The 26,628-nt window shown below is 34.8% G+C and overlaps 1 protein-coding gene across 2 annotated transcripts in view; it reads left to right on the top strand.

Moving 5' to 3' along the window:
• The window catches only part of Cep290 (centrosomal protein 290), an 84,166-nt gene that overhangs the window by 5,541 nt on the left and 51,997 nt on the right, over positions 1-26,628 (top strand). For both annotated transcript variants that reach the window (XM_023716284.1, XM_023716282.1), the window contains exons 7-24: positions 2,474-2,527; positions 3,220-3,372; positions 3,682-3,864; positions 4,818-4,907; positions 5,811-5,933; positions 6,907-7,030; positions 8,168-8,340; positions 9,079-9,241; positions 10,689-10,789; positions 10,862-10,949; positions 12,246-12,355; positions 13,745-13,829; positions 14,345-14,487; positions 17,650-17,814; positions 18,182-18,331; positions 22,169-22,284; positions 24,115-24,217; positions 24,305-24,535. In XM_023716284.1, coding sequence (XP_023572052.1) covers positions 2,474-2,527; positions 3,220-3,372; positions 3,682-3,864; positions 4,818-4,907; positions 5,811-5,933; positions 6,907-7,030; positions 8,168-8,340; positions 9,079-9,241; positions 10,689-10,789; positions 10,862-10,949; positions 12,246-12,355; positions 13,745-13,829; positions 14,345-14,487; positions 17,650-17,814; positions 18,182-18,331; positions 22,169-22,284; positions 24,115-24,217; positions 24,305-24,535 — 2,355 coding nt within the window. The remainder of the gene's footprint in view (positions 1-2,473; positions 2,528-3,219; positions 3,373-3,681; positions 3,865-4,817; positions 4,908-5,810; positions 5,934-6,906; positions 7,031-8,167; positions 8,341-9,078; positions 9,242-10,688; positions 10,790-10,861; positions 10,950-12,245; positions 12,356-13,744; positions 13,830-14,344; positions 14,488-17,649; positions 17,815-18,181; positions 18,332-22,168; positions 22,285-24,114; positions 24,218-24,304; positions 24,536-26,628) is intronic.

Here is a 26,628-nt window from a genome sequence, read left to right as displayed (position 1 = left end):
ATGGTGTTTTCAGGACCAGCAGTTACTCATTTTGGCTGTAGTACATATAGACGAAGCAGCTTCCATAGTCTTTACTGTGTGCCAGGCACTTCCATGCATTAATTCATTATTCTCACTTGATACTTACCACATGAGACAGGAGTACTTGTACTGTGCTACAGGTGAAGCTATTAAGAGACATAGAAAGTGTAAGGGATTGCTCGTGGTCACACAGCTGGTAAGTGGTAAAGCCAGGATTTGAATTTGGACTGTCTTATGTAAGAGTATGGTCTCTTAATAACTGTCCTGTCCTCTCTTCCCAGCTTTAGTATTTTTTTATCCTCTAGAGAAATAAGCTTGCGGGGTGGTGCAATTCCCAAGGAACATTTTCTTTACCTGGAAGGATACAAAGAACACAAGGTTATCATGATCAGACCTATTCTTTATAGATCTGCTTTGTAGAGTGGATTAAAGGGCCAGACCTAGTTATGAGATATCTGTGTTAATCCAGGGAAATGCTAATGATGGTCTAATTAAAGTGCTGACAGATGGGATAAGAGGCCTAGACATGTAGGAGAGATGCAAGTGTTAACTGTATATGACTAATTGTCAGAGGAGAGGGAAGAACGAAGAGTATACCTCATTGTGTGGGTTGGCCATTGGATAGACAGATTAATATCGCTAAGAAGGCAGGCAAATGAAACTGAGAAGTCTGAGATTATTATTTCAGTTTTCACACATTGAGTTTGAGGTCCTTGAGGGTATACTCAGAATGATACCTGTGTATCTACCTTTTTGAGAGTCCCTACGCCAGGATCTGGCAAACTTTTTAGAACTTTTAATACAGATTGCTGCAGCATTCATGCCATAGATTTCCCACCATGGCATGAGGCAGTTGATCAGGATTTTTGGATTATCACAGATGTTACAGAAGGCTAGTGATACGGGTGTCTGAGCAATACCTAAACAATTATAGGGAGAGATGCTTGGAAGGAAAGCCATCAAGAATGAGATACTTGAGAACCTAAGGGAAAAGAACATCAGTAACACTAAATGCTTAAGTATTAGGTGGTTGTCTTCTCTCATTAAAATTTTCTAATTGAGAATGCAGTGGGACTCTTAAAATTTCATGTTCATCAGCTGCAACACTGTCTTCTACTGAAAATCAATCTTCAGCTTCATTCAAGCCCTTTTGCCAGCTTTAGTGGAATTATTAACTTCTGGGCTATCTGAATGTTTCATGCATTCTGATTCTTTCCTGTATTGTTCAGTGTTCCCATCATTTTTTATTCCGTTTTTCTGTCTATGTCTTCTTTAGCTGTGCTGAGCAATTCTTTCATGATTTTTGTGCTTTCTTTTTGGACCTGAGAGTTTATTTCTGATTTTATTTCTTCTATAGTCTTATAGACTTGTTTTCTTTACTTCATTTGCTAACATTTCAGAGATTTCAAGTTCTTGCATGTCTTTGACTGCTGGATTGCTTTCGGTGAGCTGAAGGATTGTCTTTTGCTCCTGCATTTTGGCATTTCTGAAGCTCCCAGTAATCACTGAGACGGAGTTCCCCAGGCCGCCCAGAGCCCCTCAGAGTTCTTAAATGACTCCAGGAAACCCCTGCAGCTGCTTGTGCTGGACCCACAGATTGCAGCTCTCCTGCATCCCACAGGCCACGCAGAGTCCTCCTAAGTTCTTAAATGTTTGGACCTGCACCAGCAGAAACTCTATACCTGTGCGCTGAGGGCTGAGGAAGGTCAGAGCTTACCAGAGTCTCACACCCTGCCCAGAGTCCACCAGAGTTCTTAAGTGGTGCGAGGAAATCTCCAGTATTTGCTTAAGGAAACAAAATAGAAAGGAAATCGCTTACATGTGAAGAAGATGGCAGGCTTGGTGCGTGGTTTTTTTTTTTTTTTTTTTTTTTTTTTTTTTTTGCTATTCTACTCAGCATTTTGTTAAGGACTCTAAGCATCTTATTTAATTTTTTGTCAACATTTAAAGTGAAAAAACTGAATTTAGGAGATGCTTAATGCTTTTTTCATGCTTTACTAGAAATTGATGGACATAGTGTATAAACCTAGGCCACACTGATTTCAGTTTGAATTGTTTAAACGTTTGTGGTATGCTGTGTATGTTTCTGAGTAACCCAGTGTTCAGTGAGAGTGGAGAGTTATCCAGCTACCGCCTGAAAGAACCACAGAATACCAGAATCTTGTACCAAAGACCACTCATTTTATTAGGGACTCTTTTTGTGATAAGGGAAAATTCATTTATATTCTATTTTTTTTATTGTTTGGATTTTTGTGTATAGCTTTTAAATCTTTTAAACTATGCCTGTTTTGTCTTTTCTAATCCATATTTTGTGTTATTTATGTTTTAGATAGACATAAAGTCCTTAGTAGTTAAGTCTCTGTCTAGAAGATTTATAGTTTAAATCAACAAGCTGAAAACCAGGGTTTATATGGAAACACTGCTGTATTTTGTTTATTTTTTATTGTTTTAGTTGGCTCTTCGAAATGAGGAGGCAGAAAATGAAAACAGCAAATTAAGAAGAGAGGTTAGTGAAACATTTCGTATTTGTGGTATTCCAACAAAAATACTTGCCAAATAAGTTTATATAAATCTATACGTAACCAGTATTGGAATCTTCTAAGTGACCAGTGTTTAAACTAGCTGATTTTATGGTATGATGTTTGTCTCATAAAAATAGAAAATAAAATGTGATGCTATTAAGGACTACATGTATTTCTTAACTATGTAGGTAAATCTAGCTTTTTATTACGTAAACGACTTTTCTAATTGTAATGGAATGTGTGACTGAATTTCTGTTCTTTTATCCATCATTCTTTTGAAGTTCCTATTTCTTGTGAAATCTTACATACTCTGATTATTTGCTTTCTGAGCCAAATAATATTTGTGCATCATTTACCCTACTAGGCATTCTTTCCAGCATCAAAATGTTCTTTGTTTTTTGTTCTTCCTTTATTCAAAACAGCATGCTTCAGTCTCCTAAAATTTCTTTGTTTTTGTTTTAATTTCTAACTATTATTTTTAATTATGTGTTGCTTTTCTCATTTCTAATTACCTTTCTCGTGTTCTTTTCTGGAGAACAAACGTCTAAAGAAAAAGGTGAGGATTAGAGGGTAGTGAAACTGGGAATGTAAAAGATACGTTGTGAAAGCACTAATTAAAAGGTGCAGTTTTGTTATTCCTCATAGTTTCTGAGCAATATTGTGTTGGGATTTTCAGAATGAACAGCTTCGTCAGGATATTATTGACTACCAGAAGCAAATAGATTCTCAAAAGGAATCGCTTCTGTCCAGAAGAGGAGAAGATAGTGATTACCGATCACAGCTGTCTAAAAAAAACTATGAGCTTGTTCAATATCTGGATGAAATTCAGGTAAAATGAGCAAAAGCCGGTTCAGAGAAATGATCTTTAAATGCTGCATTATTACTTTGAAGACTTGAAGTAAATTGTATCTTTGAAGTTGCAAGTTCTTACTCTTTTCATGAATGCCTATCTTGGATGTTACATTAGCTGAGATTTTTTATATAATTTTCTTGATATCCAGTTTGTTTTAATTTGCTGATGCCAGTTCATCGTTGAAGTCTATAAACAATTTTTTTATCCATTGGATACTTATAATTCTATTTAATTTTTATAGAAATTTTAGTTTCTTAAAAATTACTGTCTATGCAATTTTTTTAGACTTTAACAGAAGCTAACGAGAAAATTGAAGTTCAGAATCAAGAAATGAGAAAAAATCTGGAAGAGTCTGTTCAGGAAATGGAAAAGATGACTGATGAGTATAATAGGATGAAAACCGTTGTGCATCAGACAGATAGTATTATGGACCAGTTAAAAAAGGAAAATGATCAATATCGACTTCAAGTAAGAAAACTGTCCCAATGACTTATGTACTCCAGCTTCATATTGTTTCATTATTATTTGTTTGAACTTAGAAAAAGCTTTAATTTTCTAAGATAATGATTTTGTTTCTCTATTTTAGTACTATAATATGTTGTCATGTTGATATATTTGTCTCTTTGATCTCCTCCCAAGCGTCTTGTAATTCTTGCTATCTAGAGTGTATAAATGTACCTGATTGAATGCATAGATAGCAGTTTTACAAAGCTCCTAATTATGGGGGTTTACTACTCAAAATTTTACTTTTTTTTTTTTTTAAACCAGGAATCGAACTCATGACCTCATGCTTGCCAGGCCGACAATGTGCCACTGAGCTATATCCCTGACCCTGAAAATAGTGAATTTGAAAATAAATATGCTTTGAATGTATTAGAAACCAGTATTGTTAACTGTTTATATAGGATTGAACTTGTTTAAAATGAAGAGTAATGTAAAAATATAGTCTCTATAATGAAAGATGATTATGGCAGGTTAGCTATCCCTTATTTGAAATGTTTAGGGACAGAAGCGTTTCACAATTTGAATTTATTCAGATTTTGCAGTGTGCAAATGAGATAGCTTGGGGATAAGGTCTAAGTCTGAATATTAAACTCATTTGTGTTTCATGTATGCCTGGTACATGTGGCCTGAAGTGTGCCCATGTTTTGACAAACCTATCATCTCAGGCCTGGTGTAGGATATTAATACTTGCGACATTACATCAGCGTTTAGTTTTGAAGCATTTGAATATTTGGCTTAATAGTTACTCAGAATGAATAAAGATGCAGACACTATTAATGTTATCTTTAAAGACTGCCAATATATGATAAATGTGATGCATCTATAAATGTGTATGTGTACATAAATATGCATATGTAATAATTATATTTTTATCATACCAATTTATATTAGTTCTTGAAATAATTGTTGCATTTTAGGTACAGGAGCTTACAGATCTTCTGAAAGCAAAAAATGAAGAAGATGATCCAATCATGGTAGCTGTTAATGCCAAAGTAGAAGAATGGAAGGTACTTTTCTCAATCGATATAATATCTTTTTCATTTTATACTTTAGATTTACATTTTTGTCTTACTTTTGTTTAAAGACCTTATACTAGTGAATAAATTTTTATTAGTCTTTTTTAGTTTATTGTTAAAAAAAAGCACTGTACTGTTCTATATGGCTTTCCTAGCTTGTTATTGAATAGCTTTCAAATAAACTGGGTAAGGAAATAATGCAAGTGATCTCTTAGAATGACTTGGAAATTTCAGCTCTACCTCTTTTTTTTCCCTCATCACTCTGTAACCTCAACAAGTTCCACAATTGTGAAAAAGCCCTAAAATCCTCCTTAAGCATTATGAGTATTGGCATTACAGGCATGCACCAACTTGCCTACGTCTTTCTGCTTTGCTTTGCTTTTTTTTTCTTTCTTTTTTTTTTTTTTTTTTTTTTTTTTTTTTTTTTTTTTTTTTTTTTTTTTTTTTTTTTTTTGTATTTTTTTAGGGAAGAGTCTACAGGGTGTTCAGGGTCTCACTGCTAGATTGGACATGGAGTGATCCACCTGTTTACAGTCTCCCAAGAGCTGGGATTACAGGTGTGCACCACCACGCCCAGTTTCAATTGCCATCTCAGTGCACCCTGGGGCCAGGGCCAGCAGGGCAGGCTCAGGGCTCAAACCCTGGACCCTGCGCCTGCTTGCAAGTGTTTTAATCCACTGAGGTATTGGGCCAGCCAAAACTTGATTTTTTTTTTTTTTTTCGGTACTGGGGATTGAATTTAAGACCCTGTACTTGCGAGGCAGGCGCTTATTCTACTGAGCTATCTCTCCAGCATTCTGCTTTTCTTTAATATTCTAATGATATATTATTTACTATAGATGAAGAATGATTTATTACTCTTTATGTGTCATATCTCATTTGCTTTATTTCTAGTTAATTTTGTCTTCTAAAGATGATGAAATTATTGAATATCAGCAGATGTTACATAATCTAAAGGAGAAACTTAAAAATGCCCAGCTTGATGCTGATAAAAGTAATATTATGGCTCTACAGCAGGTAAAAACCTTTCTAAAGTCTGGTTTTTAAAAATTGAGAATCTGATGTATCTTATTTATTATATCATGTGTTCCATAAATTTAGGGGCTTCCATTACTGGGTGTATAATATTTGAATTTTCTTACTAGCTCCTGCTTAGGCAAATGTAGGCACATGCAGGGGATGGCAGTTCGATCCCTGACACAACATGCCATACCAGCCACGCCCTCTGGGCAGGCTCAGCCAGCCTAAAATAAAATAAAAATTTTTCAGGTTTTAGAATATTTTAAAACTCTTATTAAGATATATCTTAGTCCTTTTTTTGTTTTAACATATATCGTTGTTATAGTGTCACCGTGCAGCTCGTACTTATAGTGATCCTCTTGTTTTTGGCCTCCCAGCTCTGGGATTATCCAAATGTGCCACTACGCCCTGGCTTCAAGGGCTCACTCAGCTGCCACACCAGGGATTGAGTCCCCGTCCCTGTCCTTGCCTAAGCAGGCACTTAGTCTGCTGAACTATCTTTCCAGCCCCTAGCTTAGTCTTGACATAACCTATAAAATGTGAAAGCAACTAAAAGCATTGTTTTAGTTTCAGTTACTACTTACAGATCTTGTATTTGCTAAAATACATATATTCAAGGAGAAGCCACACTTCATTACCTGTGTTCTTTCTACTTAATAGTCTATAAGAAAGAATAAAATTTGAGGAATATTGGGGAAATCAGAAGAATTATAAAGAGGAGCATTTCTGAATGAGAGACTGATGAGACAGAGGCTTAGTTGAGTAAAATAGAAAGTACAGGCTAACATGAAATGATACCACTGAACTTAACATTGTGTCATGAACTCGAGGTATACAAAATATAAAAGATGTAGTTTTACCCACAAAAAAGCATTTTCTGTAGCGTTGTTAAAAAATACTTTTTTCATTACCTTGAAATTGTATGTTGATAATCATGGAGGGATATGTGATATTTTAAAATATTTTATAGGGTATACAAGACCGAGACAATCAAATTAAGATGCTTACTGAACAGGTAGAACAATATACAAAAGAAATGGAAAAAAATACATTTATTATAGAGGATCTGAAAAATGAGCTCCAAAGAAACAAAGGTAGTATATTTCCTAAGTGTACAGTTACTGTATATATACATGTATATAAATGTATGTACACACATATATAATTTTTCTTGGAATTGTATGAGGTATATTCTCCATTTCAATTTTATCATATTTTCTAAAATTATGTAAGATACTATGCTTGTTTTACTTTTATGCTTAAATTTGTAAATTATTGTGCTATATTTTTAAATGTGTTATACTTAAATTTGTGAATATTATTATGCTTATATTAGTATTACATTTAAATTTATAAATGACAAGATTTTTTCTCTTGTTTTGTCTCTGATGAAAAATCTGCTGTGTGTTCTGGCACACACCTGTCATCTTAGTATTTGTGAGGTGGAGGCAGGAGGATTGCTGGGAGTATAGGGCCAGCCTGGGCTACTCAGGGAGTTCAAGCCCAGGTAGGGAACTCGGTAGGGAGACCCTGTCTTATAAAAAACAAAGGAAAAAAAAGAGAGAGACAAATAGGAAAACAAAATTACATTAACACTTATTAGGTTGAGTGTATAAAAAATGGAAATGGAAATACAATTCTTTTTATTTAACTGCTCTTTCCTAGTTAACAAAGATGGGAGAGAATAACATTTTAATCAGAGTATCAGCATTGCAGTCAATTTTCCGAACTTAACACTTGAATTAATCTTACCCTAATCAAGGTCTCATCGTGTTCTCCTTAAGCTAATTCTGGGCACCGGGCCTACCCTCGCTTTGCTGGCCATCAAGCCCTCTCCATGTCAGTCTTGCTACGTCTGTCGCACCTCATGCTGTGGGTACAGAAGAGAATCCTAGCAGAACTATTCATGAGAGATTCATAGATTTGTTTATTATATCTAAAGGTGAAAAAAAGACCTGGATGAGAAATAGTGAGTTTGTAGGATTGTAATTTAGATAGTGACACCAAAGCTTCTCTGAGGGGCTGGGGCTGGGCTGGTGGAAAACAGATTTCAAGAGGCACTAAGGGTGAGTCAAACAGGTGGTTCTATGGAGCAAATAATTTCTAAGACACAGAAGGAAGAGAGTGTGGACCATGCTTTTTAAGTGACGTACTCCGTCTGTCCTCACATTGAAACCCCTCTTTAAAAGACCGATCACGATTCACTCATTATTTTTATGCCTATCTTATAGGTGCTTCAACTCTTTCTCAACAGACACATTATATGAAAATTCAGTCAAAGTTGCAAATTTTAGAAGAGAAAACTAAAGAGGCTGAGAGGACAGCTGAGCTAGCAGAGGGAGATGCTAGAGAAAAGGATAAAGAATTAATTGAGGCTCTAAAGCGATTAAAAGATTATGAATCGGTATGTATTTTTATCTTGTCGGTCAAGAAGCTTATATTTATTTTTGCCACTCAGATGACCCTGTGTTATTTACTATGTACTATGTAAAAAACACTATTGAGTTTCTTGTTAAATTATATCCTAATTATTAAACTATTCAAACTTTTGAGCATTCATTTTTTTGATGTGATAATTATTTTCAAACGTTTGGTCAGATCATTGTATCCACTTAAGCAGCTTTGATGAGGCAGCAGGATTAGATGCTTGTGCTCTATGTGCTTTGGGCCATCGTGTAGGTGTGACACCACTGGCCTGTTTGCTAAAATTGGGACATTTTGTCCCTTACTGTATCAGCACAGTCTACTTTGTATTTGTATTTTCTCTTAAATCTCACTACAAATAAGGCAGGCAACTCAGTATGTATTGGTGATTCACTTTTGATTTTTTTTGTATGTTTCATTAAGTATTTTATCTGCACAATCTGAGTCAGTTTACCATTAGAATAACATACTGGGAATTTTCAGCTGTTCCATATTCAGTCATTAGTGTTAGTAGATTTCACCTGTAAAAGCACAACAAAAACCTTTAGAGTATATTTTTTATGTTTTTAAGTATAGGTTAAAGAAATCAAAATTTATAGAAGCTCTTGTATGTACATACCATATAAATTGTATGTATATGTTTATTGTAAGATTAATAAGCCAATAAATTTGTGGATTTTATTCAGTGCAATGAGATATTATGTTGGGTACTTTTTAGGGAGTGTATGGTTTAGAAGATGCTGTTATTGAAATAAAGAATTGTAAAAACCAAATCAAAATAAGAGATCGAGAGATTGAAGTATTGACTAAGGAAATCAATAAAGTTGAGATGAAGATCAATGATTTCCTTGACGAAAATGAGGCACTGAGAGAGCAAATGGGTAAGCTGTCTTTTAAGGTTATACTTTTCTCAGGTGTTTCAGTTCTTTCTTATTTACTTTTGCTGTGTTTATTATTTTTAAGTAAATGTTTCTTCAGTAACAACAGTGAGGACAGCTGTAGATCTGCCGTGATGCGGAGGTAGATTTCCTGGCGTTGGGCAGAGAGGACTGGGCCACTGCATATTCAGGCCTCGTATCTGTTCAGTAATAGCTGCGTCTTTAAAAGTTTTTATAGTTTGTTTTAGTGTTTTAACCTTTATTTTTTTGTCCACCCAAAGGAAGACCCTGTGTGATTTATTCCTTTGCAAAATACTTCATTTCAGATGAATTCTTGAAGGCATTTATAAATTCTATTCACACCTTTTAAGAACATTAAAATACTTTTGACTGTTATAATTGAGAATGCTTAAGTTTTACTTGAATATTTGAAGAATTCCATTGATCCTAAGAAGTTATGTAAACATGGTTGTAGAAATCATATATTGATTTCACTAGTCATCACTTAATACTGCTGGTTTAAATGTTATAACTGTTGAATCTAATTTGTTTAAAATAAAAATACAGTTCTAAGTACTAAATACTAATTTTGTGATGTTTGGTAGATATCACTTAATGCTTTCTTAGAGGTAAAGTGAACACCTGCAGACTTTTTCTATAGAGGAAGGCAAAACAAATATTTTATAGAGATTAATTATTTGTGAAAAGTGTTTTGCTAAGATTTAGGATTATACTAGGATTTCAGATCAATCGTCTGGTTATTTTGAATGATTAGTTCATGGACAGGAATCTGGAAGATTCTAAAGGTTACTTCTGACTAATCTAGACAGGTTTCACAAATGCCAGATTTTCTATTTAAAAGTCTTTGTCTTGGTTTGTTACTTGAGACAATTTTGATAATGTGGTTTTCAGAGGCTAGCTCTTTTTTTTTTTTTTTTTTTGATACTGAGAATCAAACTCAGGACTTGTGCTTGCCACGCAGGCGCTTATGCTGCTAAGCCTCTTAGAGCAGATTAGGAGACAGGTCGCTTGGGAGCATCAGATTAATGTTGATAGTTCATTGATTTTTGTGTTAATATTAAAAATGATCACTGTATCAGGCACTGCACTGTTTAGAGGAACTTTATTATTATGACAGGCCAAAGTAAATACAATGTTATCCCTATGACTTCATTATAAATTAAAAGTGGGAATTGAACCCAAGTCTGTTTTAAACTTTCTGTTCTTCATTCATTATAGCACCCTTAATGCAGACTGGCTTGAAAAAGACAGATTTTCATAACAATTATGATACATTTTTTGTTACAGTTAAATGTTTGGAAAATTTTTACACAAAAGTACTCCATTCGTTAATGAATATAAGCTAAGTGAATTATAACTTGTTGCTTTTTGACATATAAAGTTCATTTAAATATTTTTAAATTTTTCATTGTATTGCTTTTTATTGTAGGCCTTGAACCGAAGACAATGATTGATTTAACTGAATTTAGGAATAGTAAACGCTTAAAACAGCAGCAGTACAGAGCTGAAAACCAGATTCTTTTGAAAGAGGCAAGTGTGGTGCTCAATTGGTTATTTAATGTTTGAACTAAAGAGAACTACTAATAATTTATTGCTTTGCAGATCGAAAGTCTAGAGGAAGAAAGACTTGATCTGAAAAGAAAAATTCGTCAGATGGCTCAGGAAAGAGGAAAAAGAAGTACAACTTCAGGTATTTTAAGTTATTGCATACCTTTAAAAGAATCATTTGAAAATAAATTGTGTGGATCTGAAATTTTTTGTATGTTGGAGATGCTTTTGCTCTTTTGTTGTAGTCTATTCGAAGGCTAATGAAGAAAAATAGCTTGCGAAACAAGAAATAACAGTATATTGAGTTCACATGTGAATCTGAAGCAAGTTGAAAAAGAGTAGAATCAGGGAGCTTTGAAAAATTTATAGTCTATCTTTAATAATAAATATAGCAGTTGTTATGTTAATATTTTCCCTTGTTTAAGGATTGCACAATGAAAACTTTATAAATTATTCTTTACCAAATGAAAGTAATATTTTATTATATATAAATTGTTTATCTTATTTAGTGTGAAGTTTTATAATAGTTGTTGCAGTGCATTTTTGGAGGATTATAAAGAGGTCACATTTTTTTAAACCTGGATCCAAGTCCATACAATATTTATGAATGTTGGAACACTATGGATTTTAGCACTATGATTTCTATGCCACATCAGAAATCTTGTAGCCTAGCATGGTGGTGCGGACTTTCAGTCCCAGCACTCAAGAGGTTGAAGCAGGAGGATTGGTGCAAGTTTGTGGCCAGCACAGGCTACATAGTGAGTTCAAGGCCAGTCTGAACCACAGTGAGACCTTGTCTCAAAAAAAAGAAAAAAAAAGCCCTACTGAAATGAAGCTTCAAAATTTAATTCAGTTTAATCTAGCTTTATAACTTAGTATCCGGATTACTCATATTTTGTGATTCTTGATTTGAATGTGTTTTTGTACTCTTTTAGTACTTGTCAGTTCTTTTAATATACAGTGGACAAAGAATGATAGAGAAGATGAAATCCAATTTGGGCTTCTTAAATTATTTACAGCTTACTAAAAGTGAGCTGTGTCAGAAAGAAGGTTATAAGAATTACATGTGAATCAAAGATTTTGGAAATACTCCACCGGCTACTTGGCATAAAATTGATTCTAGTTTTTAAGAAAGCATGATGGTAGTAAAAATTACTTTTTTTTTTTAATGTACTTAGTACATGGCCTACAGGGTCTCGCTACACAGATGGGACTCATAGTGATCCTCCTAGTTTTCAGCCTCTCAAGTGCTAGGATTACAGGTGCACACCACCACGCGCAGTCTCCATTGCCTTCTCAGCACACCCTGGGTCAGGGCAGCACTGCATGCCCGGTTCAGCACACCCACGATCAAAACCCTGGCCCCTGCGTCTGCCTAAGCAGGTGCTTTAATCCTCAGAGCTATTTGAGCAGCCCTAATTTGTTGTTCTATATGTAGGATTAACCACTGAGGATCTGAATTTGACTGAAAACTTTATTCAAGAACATGGATCAGGAGAAAGAAAACTGAATTTTGTCAGCCTCAGTATGAGTGAAGCACAATCACAGGTAAACATTATGATAAAGAGAACAAAGGAAAATATTACTAGTACTTTCATTTTTTCATTATCTCTTTCTGTACATATGCTCTTTTTACAGTTATGAAATAATAAGTAAAGAAAAAATGTTTTCTTCCTTAAAACCTGTCCATTGGAAGATTGCTTAATGAGACATTATTTGCTCTGCATACGGATTAAGAGTTCAGATAAGAAAGAACTGCTGTGTAGGCATCCATCATTCAGTATTCCACAGTCAGATCAGAGTGTGACCCTGCAATCATCCAGAACGTTACCTGAAATTCATCCTAGTGTAGAGTGGAGCCTTTGGCTCTTCACGTAGATGTCCTTCATTTATGCAAGTAAAAGGTGAAATTCCGCTCCTGAAATTATTACAGTAAAAGAATTTTTTAAAGCACTGTGCTTACAATCAGAAATCTACAGTCATTAGTCAGTACCTATATTAGGTAGAGACATGAAAAAATAAATGTACTCTAATTAGTGTATGAAGAAAATAGGAAGTCATGAAGTACTAGTTTCATACAAAAAAACAATCCATCTTTTTAATGCCTTACCAGCGGCTTCAGACTTAATACAAAGTTATCAAGTTGAATCTTCAAATTCAACATCAGTATCATTATAGAGTTCATATGGATAAATTACAAGCAGCAACATCTGAATAAGAAATTTGCCTCCACATAAAGTATGCTTATGTCAGGTTGAAAGAAGACATAAAGTATTCTTAGAGAATTTAACAAGTTAACGTAATCTTTTGGATTCAGTGCCTATTACTTACAACTAAAGCTGTCTCAAATCCACTGGAAAATGATATAAAATGGCCATGGAAATGTCTAATATTTCTTAGAGCTGGGGTGGCCTTTTCTCCTGGAATCACCTTTGTATGGTTTCTGTAATACGGTGCTGTAACTATGGTACTTATGTTAACACTAGTTTATACACATTCCTTTAAAAAAATTTTTAAAAATGCAATGCATTTGCTATGTACTTGCCTAATGTATTAAACTTTTTTTAGAATTAAGTCATAATATAGAATTTATTGATTCAAGAATCAAAATAGAAATTTAGAAATAGAACTTAAATGTCATAGAAGCCAGGTAGAACAAGTAGTGTAAAGATGGATGGTTAAGAGACAGCTGTGCTACTAAAAGTAAAAGCTTCATTTTTGCTCTTTGACATTTGTCATGCAGTTAGTGGAGGGAGAAGGTAGCAGGAAAATCACCATCTCTTTGCCCTTTGGACTTGATTTGGATAATTGCTACTGTGTGTCTGTAGCATGTTTTGCTGTGCTATACCTCAATCAAACTTTTTAATAAAACCTCAAAACCTATAGACTATTGTGATACTTCATAAAAAAATACCAGTTTTTTCTTGTTTTATTCAGAATGAATTTCTTTCAAGAGAACTAACTGAAAAGGGAAGAGATTTAGAAAGAAGTAAGATGGTAATAGCTAAATTTCAGAATAAATGTAAGTTGCTGTTCTCACTTATTTTTCTATATATGTATTCTTCTATACTAAAAAGTATTGGCCTGAAAGAACTTTAATACATGTTTTGTTAATCTGCATTACTTTCATTATGTAGTTCATTCTCTGCTGTCCACCAGGTTGGTTTGCCTTGTTTCTCACTGTCAGAAAATGATACTCTAATTTTGAAGGATGTTTGCCTTGGAGGGTTTTTTTTGTGTGTGTGTTATTTAGTCAAAGTAAAGTTAGAAAACTGAATTTAAAATATTTAAAACATAGGTTATGTTGAGGCAGAAGTTTGCATGTTTATTTCAGGTATGAGATACATATCTCTGTGTACACGACTTAAATAGCTGTTATTCAAATCAACTATTTATGTTGGACTCATAGTTGAAATTTTTTGTATATTTAGGTTTGAATTTTCCTGGTGGTTATTTTTCCTGTATGTTAAATATTTGTCATTCATGTATGTATTGTATAAAAAGTATATTCATTCAATGAGAAAAATGTATTTACAGTAAAAGAATTAGTAGAAGAAAATAAGCAACTTGAAGAAGGTATGAAAGAAATATTGCAAGCTATCAAGGAAATGCAGAAGGACCCTGATACTAAGGGGGGAGAAACATCTCTAATTATCCCTAGTCTTGAGAGACTAGTTAATGTAAGTTACTTTTTTCGTGTTACATAAGTCCTCAGATACCCCATCTGCCACTTTTAATATTCTACTCCATACTGGTCTTTATGATTTCTGATGAGATAGTTATTCAATTATTCTTTCTGCCTATGTAAAGTATAGCTTTTAATGCTTTTTTTCTATGTTTAGTGTTTATTATTTTGGGTATAATGTGCTAAGGGGGATGTCTGTCTGTCTGAGTCAAATGTGAAGATTTGCTCTTCCTGTTCTCTGTCTTAGAACACCTCCTTCTTTTCTCCTCCTCCTCCTCTTCCTCTTCCTTCTTCTCCTCCTCCTAATCTCCTCTTCTCTCCTCCTCCTCCTCCTCCTCCTAATCTCCTCTTCTGTCCTCTCCTCCTCCTGCTTCTCCTTTTCTTCCTTTTCTTTTTCTCCTCCTCCTCCTCCTCCCTCTCCTCTTCCTCCTCCTCCCTCTCCTCCTCCTCCTCCTCCTCCTCCTCCTCCTCTTCTTTTTGTAGTTCTTGAGATTAAACCTAAGGCCTTAGTCCTCATCCCTTTTTTAAGTTTTCTTTGGACACAAGGTCTTACTAATTTATTTGGACTGGCCTTGAAGTAGTGATCCTTCTACTTGTCTCCTGCCATTATATCTTCAATTATTTTTCTGCTCTCTTCTCTCTGGGAGTCCAGTGACTCATATGTTTTGATGTTTTCTCATCAGTCTTTAGGGTCTGTTTATTTTTTACAGGCATATTTCATCTTTTTTCTACCAATTAGATAATTCCTTTTGATCTATTTTCAAGTTCTTTTTCATTTTCCTCCATTACTTTTCTGGTTCATGGGTCAGCCTGAGACATGGCAGAATTTTTAAGAAAGGATTTAGAGCTCATTTTGCCAGCTTTCTTTTTCCTCTTAAATTTCCTCCTTAAATTCTATGCAGCTTCGAGCTCTAAAGTTGTTTAGACTGGAAAAATCATAGGCTATAGCACCTGCAGCCTACCCTCAGACTAACACCATAAAACCAGCCTGACGAACCACGGCTTGGTGTTCTTTTCCAGTCAAGTCTACTGTAAACCCTGCTTACTTATAGTTTATTTTGTAGAATTTTTAGCGTTTATTTTTTTTAAGTCATTTTGCCACAAAACTTGACATGTAATACAATGACTTTATTTTAAATATTTACCTATTGCTTGAGGAAAGATGTTAGCCATTAAATAATATCCTACTTTTATATTTACCATGCAGAAGATTAATATTGTATGAGTTATATAAATTTGATTATAATACATATTTCAGATGAATATTTAAGTGTGTGTCATTTATATTAACTGAACATATTTTAAAAACATTAAATTCAACATTTTTGCTTGGTGTGAGTAAAAAATAATCTTATTAAATTGCTTTCAAAATTATGATTAATCAGAACTTGAATTTTTCTATGTAAACTACTTAGCGGAGACCAGGAGTGATGTTGGTATGTTAACAGCTTCCTGAGGCTATAGCCTCTCTTGCTGAGATTCATGCAGACCATCTAGTGCCTTTTATATCTCTGATTCTGACTCCTTCTCTGGTTGGTGACTTTATTTGCCTCTGTTTTGGGTGTCTAGCAGAACTTTTTGTGCTTTGTTGCTTTTTATGTAAACATCTTTTGTTGTGACGCTGCCCAACACGGATCCCGTGTTCCCAGTCAAGCTCCTTCTCCAGTGGAATCCTACTTAGTGACCAAATGAAAGCAGAATGGAATCACGCCAGGAGACCCTGTCTTCTGTTTCTGTTGGGAGTTTCCATTTTGTGCACTTTAAATTCACTTTGTTACTATGTGGCATTTTTCAGTGCCTCGAAAGGCTATAGTGACATCAGGAGACCATTTTCCAGTGACAGTTACCTATCTTTCTTGCTGCCAGTCACAGCACCTCCACGTGTCTTCTATCTTCAGGGCATCTCCTTTGAGTTAATATAACTTATTGCTCTGCATGACCTGCTCCTGTGGGCATTCTGCCCAGGCCTAAGCAAGAGCTTTAGACCGTTGAACTATCTCACTGGCCTTATGTCATTTTTTTGAAGTACAAAGATTATGTGTGTGTTTCCATGGTGTGTGTGCATTAGTCTTGTAGGTTTAGACCATGGAAGCCAATCTAGTAATATTTTAGTATTTAATATATATCTTGCTTATTCATTATTCTCGGACAGTGTTGTATTTAATTTTTGCTTTTGTTGCATTTGGTCTTTATACTTCCACTGTAGGGCAAGAAAACACTAAAACATTTGCTTATTTGAATGTAGAAGCTGTTCCATCCCTATCCTCATACTTTTAGTTGAGTGCAAAGTTTCGAAGATTTTTAAGTATAAATTACCTCATTTTGATTAACAAAGAATATAAAGTACCAGGACAACATTTATACCTCTTTAGAGATAAGCAGATATAAAATTTAAAGGATTTAAGTCCCTTGTCCAGGTAAGAAGACCCTGGCTAATACTTGAACCTTAGTCATTTCATTCCTCTTAGGTTTTTACTCTGCCATTGTATTAAGATTAGGTGTTGTTACTTGTGAAAGTGAAGTAATTACTATTCTTGGTATCTTAATTACTTTTCTCTGCTGAGTCAAAAATAGCCAACACTCAATGTTAAAGGAGGAAAGGCTCATAGCAGCTTATAGTTTGTTAGATTTTTCAGTTCATAGTTGGCTGGCTCACAGTCATTGTGGCATAGCAAAAGGGTATTGAAGAGAAATAGTTCATGGCAGGCAGAAAGCTAGCAAAGTAGTGAAGCAGCAAGCGGAGACAGCAGCCCTCTCTCCGTGTCTTATTTTCAGCCTAGGCTACATCCCTTAGGATGAGTACCCCTTACACCCAGGTTGAATCTTACATTAACCACACTCAGAGCCATACCAAACCAGCGAGGGAACCTACTTGGCAGTCAGATATCCTTAATCTCAGCCTCTCATGCTCTAGATCCAGCCAACTCTGAAGAGCTCTATGAGCACATGAGGCTTTGGGAGAACATCTAGACACAGCCGTAACACTCATGAAATAGGTAGTATTGAAGTTTAAGTTCATAATTAAGACATTAAAGTACCATATTTTGTTACTAGACAGAAGATTGCGAGAAATGATTAAATATCAGATTAAAGGTAAACTTTTGTTTACTGTAATTTTATTGTTTTTCCCTGTATTTCTCATATATTGTATAAATAGGCTATAGAATCAAAGAATGCAGAAGGAATCTTTGATCCTAGTTTGCATTTGAAAGCTCAAGTTGATCAACTCACTGGAAGGAATGAAGAATTAAGACTGGAGCTTAAGGAATCTCGGAAGGAAGCTATAAATTACTCACAGCAGTTGGCAAAAGCAAATTTAAAGGTGAGGATTTTATCAAAGAGAAGAACATACTAAGCAAAAAACGTAAGTTTAGAAAAAGTATATATTTTTAGCTGTTTTTTGAGAAAATCTGCCTAGAATTATTTACTGCAACATTAAGAACACTTTAATTTTTCTTACAAAATGAAATGGAAAAATACATGTCTTGTATAAAAAGTACAAAAACATTCTAAGTCTTACACTTAGGCATCTTTAAGCAAAATTATATATCATTTAATTCTTATCATGAAAGATATTACTACTTTGGAAAGATATTCAGTTGAAATGGTACCAAGTATAAGCTGCTGCTTTTCACGTATGCTTTGGCTGTAAGAGATTTGGTTCTCATCCTTGTTGTATTTGTTTCCAGATAGACCATCTTGAGAAAGAAACCAGTCTTCTACGGCAGTCAGAAGCATCTCATGTTGTTTTTAAAGGGGTGGACTTACCAGATGGGATAGCGCCCTCAAGTGCTAACATCATTAATTCTCAGAATGAGTATTTAATACATCTCTTACAGGTACTGAACACCACATGTGAATAATAAAATTCATTGGTTGTGTGCTTCTGAAATTACTCAGGTATTCTTTGAATTCTCAGAATATTAATAGACATTATTAAAGTATTATGATGTTAATGGAATAGTATAAAGGCAATTTATTCCATTTATCTAAATTAGGTTTTATATATACTTTTTAAATTTTTTAAAGAGAATACAAAATAGCAGTAATAAAAAAATTAGAAATTAGAGTTTCACTAAATAATATGAATTTGACAGTATTTGTTATGTTGCATAGTATTGTCTGCAACTTAGTTGTTTAGATTGGATCTCTGCTGGTCTGTGGAAAGGAGGAGTTATGCTTAAGTTTTTGGGGTGTTTTTCTCATTTTTTTCTTTTATCTCTCAATGTCCTTTTTTTTCTGTTTTAGGGAAGGGTGTACAGGGTGTTCAGGGTCTCACTACTAGATCAGACTCTTAATGGTCTGCCTGTTTACAGCCTCCCAAGAGCTGGGCTTACAGGTGTGCACTACCATGCCCAGTCTTAATCACCTTCTCAGCGTGCCCCAGGGGTGGGGCCAGCATGGCGGGCCCAGGGAACTCTTCTTAATTTCTTATAACTTTTTTCCAATTTTGCTTTCATATATCTGGTAATTAAACATTTATCTAAATTTGTAGCATGTTCACTTTTTTATATTAAATATTGGCATATAGAAAAAGCAGTGAGCATCTTACTGTGAGTACTTTTTAAAATCATTTTTTTTGTAAAAGGGATTAAAAATTAAAAACACAGAATTTTAAAACAAGATGATAAGAAATCAACTATTGTTATATTACATATTTTTATGTTCCAAGTAATTGTTCAGATTAACAGATATAAGCATGTAAAATTGGTCAGAAAAAAGATTAAGCACTAACTGTTCCTCTCAAAGAACCAGTAGAAATTAGTAGTATAATTGCCTTAGCTATCCTTTTTATCTGGCTTCTTTCTTTTCTCCTTTCTCTAGCAGTTTCTTTGCCTATAACAATATCTATTGTACCTTTCAGATTTAATTTATCGTCAGTCTCTTGCACTAGAGCGACGATACAGGGTTTAAACATGTCAGTGTGATTTATTTCACTTAGGAATATGAGCTGTAGTTGCACCCATAGAGAAATAAACTTGAGGCTTTTATGAGTACTTCTTTTTTATTATTGGTTAGAAAAGGAACAATAAAGAAACTAAAATCCTAAAGTCTGATACAATAACTTTTAGCGTCATGATTAGAGTTGTTTCCTAGTGTGTGTTAGCAATAAGAAAAGCTTCTAAAGGGGCAGCCAAATAGCTCAGTGGATTAAAGCACTTGCAACAGGCGTAGAGGCTGGGGGTTTGAACCCCAGGCCTGCCTTGCAGGCCCCGCCCCTGGGTCATGCTGAGAAGACAATTGAGACTGGGCGTGGTGGCGCGAGCCTATAATTCCATCTTTTGGGAGGCTGTAAACAGGTGGATCACTGAGTCCAATCTAGTAGTTTCTTTTTCTTTTTTGGCAGAACCGGGGATTGAACTCAGGCCCTTGCTCTTGACAAGGGAGTGCTTATTCCACTGAGCCATCTCCCCGGCCCCAAGTCCAGTCTAGTAGTGAGACCCTGAAGATCCATTATTAGTTAATCCATTAGAAGTTGGAAAGTGTACTCTTGCGCAACTTGCCTTTCCCCCTCAGTTTGCTGTTACATCATGAGCACTGTGAATAGCCTCCCGCATGACCGTCCAGCCTGTGTCTTGCCTAGCTATGTCAAGTGAAGATGAGTTATCTTGGGCTGCTTACAAGATATATGATACAGTTCATGTAGACAAGTCACAAGTGTTTATGTAACTACTAAATAATTTTATAAAATAGTATAAGTCTAAGTTTGATGATTAAGAAAACTTTTTAAAATTTCCCTGTCCGCATAGTATGAATACATGCCCATCTTCACAGGCACACACCCATTTAGGTGGGGTAAAATATGATTGTGGGTAATCATTGCATTTTACTTGCAAAGCCACACAAACGCGTAAGGTCTGAAAAATACAGGTTATGATTTGAGTAACTGTGGTGGCCACAGGAAGTGGAAATAGCTCTGAACTCTACACTTTCCTCCCTACACAGCCTTCCACCTGTCACCTACATTGTCCAGCCTCTGCACTGCACAATTAAGTCTTGGAAAATGTTGGTAGAAATCATAAAATGATGTTAAATGATTGCATTAATGATCTTTTGGGGCATTATTATTACCTGTCAGGGCTGTATGCTTGCGGGCCATACTCGTGTGTGTCTGGCCTGGTACTTTTTGTTATTTCATTTGAAGTTTGAATGCCTGTAGCATCTAATTGTAGAAATATAGTCAGAAGGGCAAGCCAGATAGCTCAGTGGACTAAAGCACCTGCTTAAGCAGAGCGCAGTGGCTGGGGTTCAGTCCCCTGCATGCCTTGCTGGCCCCGCCCTGGGACACGCCAAAATAGCCATTGAGACTGGGCATGATGGTGAGCGCCTGTAATCCCAGTACTTGGGAGGCTGAAAACTGGAGAATAACTATGAATCCCGTCTACATAGTGAAACCCTGTAGGCCCTGTCCTAAATACCTAAGAAAAAAGAAATATAATTAGAAAAATTGTTCATAAACAATGAAAATATGTTTTGATTAGAAGCATCTCTGTTTCCTTCAGCTAGATTAACCATTAGTGAACTATTTGAGTTATAATTGTCAATTATTTGCTTTTGCATTTGGAAATGACATTAGTGTTTTCTCAAATATTGCAATTTGTATATTTCCCCAATAAGGTGAGGATAACTTTATTTATCAGATCTACTTGATAATTCATGTGATATCATTGATTTTATTACTTTTCAATTTATAGCACTATGATTTATTGTTCTGCAATATACAGACTATTAATAACCAGTGTTAATACACCATTATCATTTGAGAAAATACTTTGTTTTTTCAAATAAGGAAAACATTGTGATAGATTAGACAACACTGATTGGGAGTCTGCAGTACTGTCCATAGTGACAAAACACATCTTAAGCCTCAGTCTTATAGCAGTGTACAATGCTAGCAATACGTAGACTCAGACATATCTGACCTCTGCTGTTGGATCGGAATTTCTGCAAAGTGCTGGCACCTCACCCAGTATATGTGCTTGGGAGAGCATTGATAAACGCAATACTAATGGGCTTTTGATGTTTAATTAGTTGTATGATCGTTTACAGTCTCAGTTTCTTCATCTTTAAAATGTAGTAATTAGCATAATTTGAGTAGAGGTATCAAAGTATATGTCTACAAAATAATATAAATATTATTGGAGGTGACTGTATGGTTTATTTTGTCTGAATTTTTATTCTTATGCTTATTGTAGCCATCATATTTGATAAAAGTACTTCTATTTGTGTTAATCATCCTCTTTTTATACGTATTGCTTCCTTCCATATGCCTTCTTCTAAAAATTTCAAAATATATTCAATCATGTGATATCCTATTAATATATACAATTTTCTAGTGTTTTTATATGTTACTTAAAAGTAATTCATTTAAGCTGGGCATAGTGGCAGGCACTTGCAATCCCAGGCCTCTAAGAAGCTTGAGAATCAAATTCAAACCACCTGAGTGGCCTAGTGGTTTAGTAAGATCCTGTGTTAAAGTAAAAAGGGGGAACTAGGCATGTAGTTCAGTGTATAGACCCTGAGTTTATCCCCTTTACTGCAAAAATAAGTTAATTAATTGAAAATATGCAAGTTCTGCTGCTTATGTATTTGGTGAGTCATAAGATATAAATTTATGCTTCAAACCCACAAGGTATTCTGATGTTTTTAATTCTTATTTCTAAACTAATTTTTAGGAGCTAGAAAATAAAGAAAAGAAATTAAAGAATTTAGAAGATTCCCTTGAAGATTATAACAGAAAATTTGCAGTAATTCGTCACCAACAAAGCTTATTATATAAAGAATATCTGAGGTATGAGTATTAACAAAGCTAGACAAGTTTAATCTATTCTTATTCATAGTAAAATTGACATAAAAATTAGTTATTTTGGTTTTCCCTTTATTCCTGCCTGCTGCCACCCCTCTCCCTTGGTAACTATTGTTAAAAATCTACATATATGTAGGAAAATGAAACGGTTTGAAGCTTGGTTCACAGACCAATAGATTCTTAGCAAAAGTATATAACAACTGTCTTTTAAGAGATCAAAGTTTAACCAAAAGAATGACTCAGATTTAGAAACAAGCTCATCTGTGTTCTGAGATTGTTCTACCTGGTGTTAAGTTAGCCTTTAACATTTGCTAATGAGAAAATCCGTTGCTCTACCTATCTTAGTTTCCTTTCTGTACAATTCTGACAGTGACACTTTTTTCACAGGGTTGTTATAAATTTAAGTGAATCATTACATGAAAATACTAAGATGAATGTATGTCAGCAACACATGAGTTCTCTGCAGATGTCATTGTGTAGCATCGCTCATCATTGCTGCCGTTATATATGTTCACAGGGTATAACATATTTCTTTTCTCTGCCATCATAGCAATAAAATGATTTCCTTACTAAGAGTTAGAATGCCTCATAAATTGACATGAAAAATTTAAGATGATTTAAGTATGATCTAACAAGAGACCTAATGCTGGCATCTTTATGTGTTATTAGCTCCTACGGTGTTTATATAAAGTGCAGTAGAAGTTGAGGGAAGACAGCCATACTTAGCGAAGAACATTTTTTTCCATGTAATATTTAATTTGTACGTAAGAATTTTTCTGGAGACATTTTCACTGGTTAGCTTTCACTCGGGTTCATTAGCCAGTTAGGTCACATATCCAGGGCACAATTCAGTGACAAAAAATGATGCTGCCATGATTGGTTTATGTCAGGTAGAGTAAAAGTAGTTTTAGATTGTCTCTTGTATAGGCAACAGTCTCTTGCACACCTTTTTAAGAAATGCACTCCTCAGTATATTTTCCTGTCTCACTGACAAGATACAGTTGTCCGTGTTTATGGAATATAACATGATGTTTGATGTAAGTGGAAGTCACGGAGTGGCTAAAGACGTTTAACATGTCTGTCATCTCAGGCTTTTTTATTTTTGGTGGAGAAAACATTTAAAATCTGTTCAGCAAGTAAAAACTATTCTTGTTAACTCTTTCACCATGATGTACAATAGAGCTCATTAACTTACTCTGTAACTGAAATTTTGTGTCTTTTTACTTTTAAGCCTCAGGATTTCTAATATTGTATTCTGAGTATTTTGTAAGTAGTCACTATTCAGATTGAAGACCAAGGTTAGAAGTCGAGACTTGATTTCCAGTTAAGTTAGGGTAATGTTATTTTCCTGATCCTTGTCTAATATCATTAAAATACAAGATTCAGCTTTTGATTTTGACTCATTTAAGAGTCATTCTTTTGGTTAAACTTTGACCTCTTAAAAGACAGTTGTTACATACTTTTGCTAAGAGCCTATTGGTCTGTGAACCAAGCTTTGAACCCTGTTTCATTTTCTTACATACATGTAGATTTAGCTTACTTATCGAGAGTTGGAATAATCTATTACATATAATTCTTTAGAGTGATGAGTCAGGGAACAATGAGAATGATTCTGTAAAATAACGTTGTTACCCTGTATTTAATAATTGAAGGCCAGTTCTTTCTGAGTGAAATTTGAACTTGTGTGTCACTGAATAGCTAAGATGTCTTTTTGGGTTGGGAAAACATTAATTTCCTTAGTCTAAATTGGCTCTTGACATGGTGAAACATTTCAGGAGGTTTGATGTATTGTCTTTTGTTATTTTGCTCTTTTAGTGAAAAGGAGAACTGGCAAACAGAATCTGAAACAATTAAAGAAGAAAAGAGAAAACTTGAGGGTCAAATCCAACAAGATGCTATAAAAGTAAAAGAATATAATGTTAGTAAAATACTTTTCACATTAGTATACATAGTGCATAAACTGGAACAGCTAGGTTTAATAAGTAACATCAATGCATTTTTGCAGAATTTGCTAAATACTCTTCAAATGGATTCGGATGAAATGAAAAAAATGCTTTCAGAAAACAGTCGAAAAATCACTGTTTTGCAAGTGAATGAAAAGTCACTTATACGGCAGTATACTGCCTTAGTAGAGGTGGAACGACAACTTAGAAAAGAAAATGGGAAACTAAAGAGTGATTTGATGTCAATGGAGGCTGAAGTTTGTGAAAAAATTGGATGTCTACAAAGATTTAAGGTATGTTTGATTTTTGTGATGTTTCAGTTTTGACCATAAGTTTTTAAGTATAGAGAAGATAGAATATATTCATGAATTCCCGTTGTCAGTACTATTAGTTAATATTTATGAACATTAGGACTGGTGAGATAGCTCAGTGGACTAAGCACCTGCTTAGGCAAGCATAAGGACTGGGATTCGATCCAGGATAGCACATGCCCCCCTGACCCCACCCCAGGTGCCCTGAGCCTGCCACCAAGACTGAGAGTGGTGGTACATGCCTATAATCCAAGCACTAGGGAGGCTGAAAACAGGAGGATCACTACCAGTGAGTCTGAGCTGCATAGTGAGACCCTGTACCAAGTACATTAAAAAAAATAACATTTTGCCATATTTACCTCACGTACTTTTATAGGACTATTTAAATTACAGATATTGCTGTCCTAAGTAGTTTTGTGTGCATCTCTGCTTTACAAAGCCCTTTCGTAGATCACTATAACTATCTTACCTGAAGAATTGACAATGAACTTCTAACTTACTTAATGCCCCAATTACATGTATATTTCCCAATTGTACCTATTTCCAGTCATGAGTCATGCTATTATCAAATTTGGATGTGATAGATGATAAATTTTTATAAAATAGAATCTTTTTCTTTCTCTAAAGGTGTTAGATTTATCTGATTTGTGATTGTGTATGTATGTCTATGTTGTGATTTTTTTTCTTCTTCTTCTTCTTCTTATATTTTCTAAAAGTTCCAAAGTCTTTGTTAAATTCAAGCTAAACATTTTTGGCAGTAGTTCTTCTTAAGTACTACTCTGTAATCACTTTAAAACATAAGCTAATTATTTCATATTTTATGACTGACTACTGTGTTAAGAGGACAACCGCATACTCTACCTCTGCTATAAAGTGATTTAGTAAACCATTTGGCAATATTTTGGCACCATGTAAAGAAAAATCCTTACAGCGATTTTAGCATCCACTGATGATTGTTGTCTGACTCAGTTATTTCATTAAGAATTTCAAAAATTACGATTTTCTAGTTATATTCTGCTTTCTCATTTATGACAATATTCTTTTGTTCCTTGTGCTATCAAACTAAGCACAGTAGGCATCCTTTTGTACAATAAAGAGCTTTCTCTCACTCGTCCATGCTATTTGGTTATCCTGAAGTATAGTTCCTCCTACAAAGGCAAGCTGAATTCTTCATTCCTTCCTTTTAATTACTAGCTTTCAGAATTCAAAGTGTGCTCTACTTCTGTTCGTCCTACTGAATTTTCCCTTCTGTAGTATGAGCAGACTCTCAGACTTTTCAGTATTCAGTGTATTTTAGTCAGTTGAAGTTATTATTCTTTAGTCTTAACATAGACCATTGAGACCCTTTTGAAGCTATCTCATAGACTTATACATTCTTTTGGAAAAAATCCATTAGTCTCTGAACCAAACTTCACAGCTACTTTATGGAACAAAATGTTCTGGATGTCCCTTTAACTTCTTGTACAGACTTAGAACATGTAGTTTCACTAAAGGGCTCTGGCTCTTTCTAGAAGGAAAAGCAGTTAGATGGAAAACTGCTCTCTAGGAGTCATTGCTCTGGGACTCGTTTTTACTCTTCCCCTTCAAGACAAGTTAAGAAATATGTATATATTTAAACCATGAATTTATTTTACTACTTCTTACTCAGATTTCACCTGGGGTAGGTAAGTAACACAGATTTTTTTCCAAACCTTAAATTTTGTACTTACGTTTTTTAAATAGAAATTCTCAGACTGGTGAGATATAGCTCAATGGACTAAGTGCCTGCTTTGGCAAGCTTAAGGACCAGGGGTCAATCCCTGGTCCTGCATAGTGTGCCAGTCCTGTCCCTGGGGCATGCTGAGCCAGCAAATGAGTCCAGGTGTGGCGCACACCTGTAATCCCAGCACTGGGGAGGCTGAAAGCAGGAGGATCAATAAGAGTCTGAGCTATGTAGTGAGACCCTGTACCAAATACATTAGAGAGAGAGAGAGAGAGAGAGAGAGAGAGAGAGAGAGAATCTGGTATTAACCATAAAATGATTATTTTTTAAATCTATAATATATATTCATTTGAAAATAAAGCTACTGTAGTTT

The sequence above is a fragment of the Octodon degus genome, unplaced genomic scaffold (genome assembly GCF_000260255.1).
Source record: "Octodon degus isolate 3935 unplaced genomic scaffold, OctDeg1.0 scaffold00004, whole genome shotgun sequence".
In the NCBI taxonomy this organism is placed as follows: Eukaryota; Metazoa; Chordata; class Mammalia; order Rodentia; family Octodontidae; genus Octodon; species Octodon degus.
This window is presented reverse-complemented; position numbering and strand designations above follow the sequence as displayed.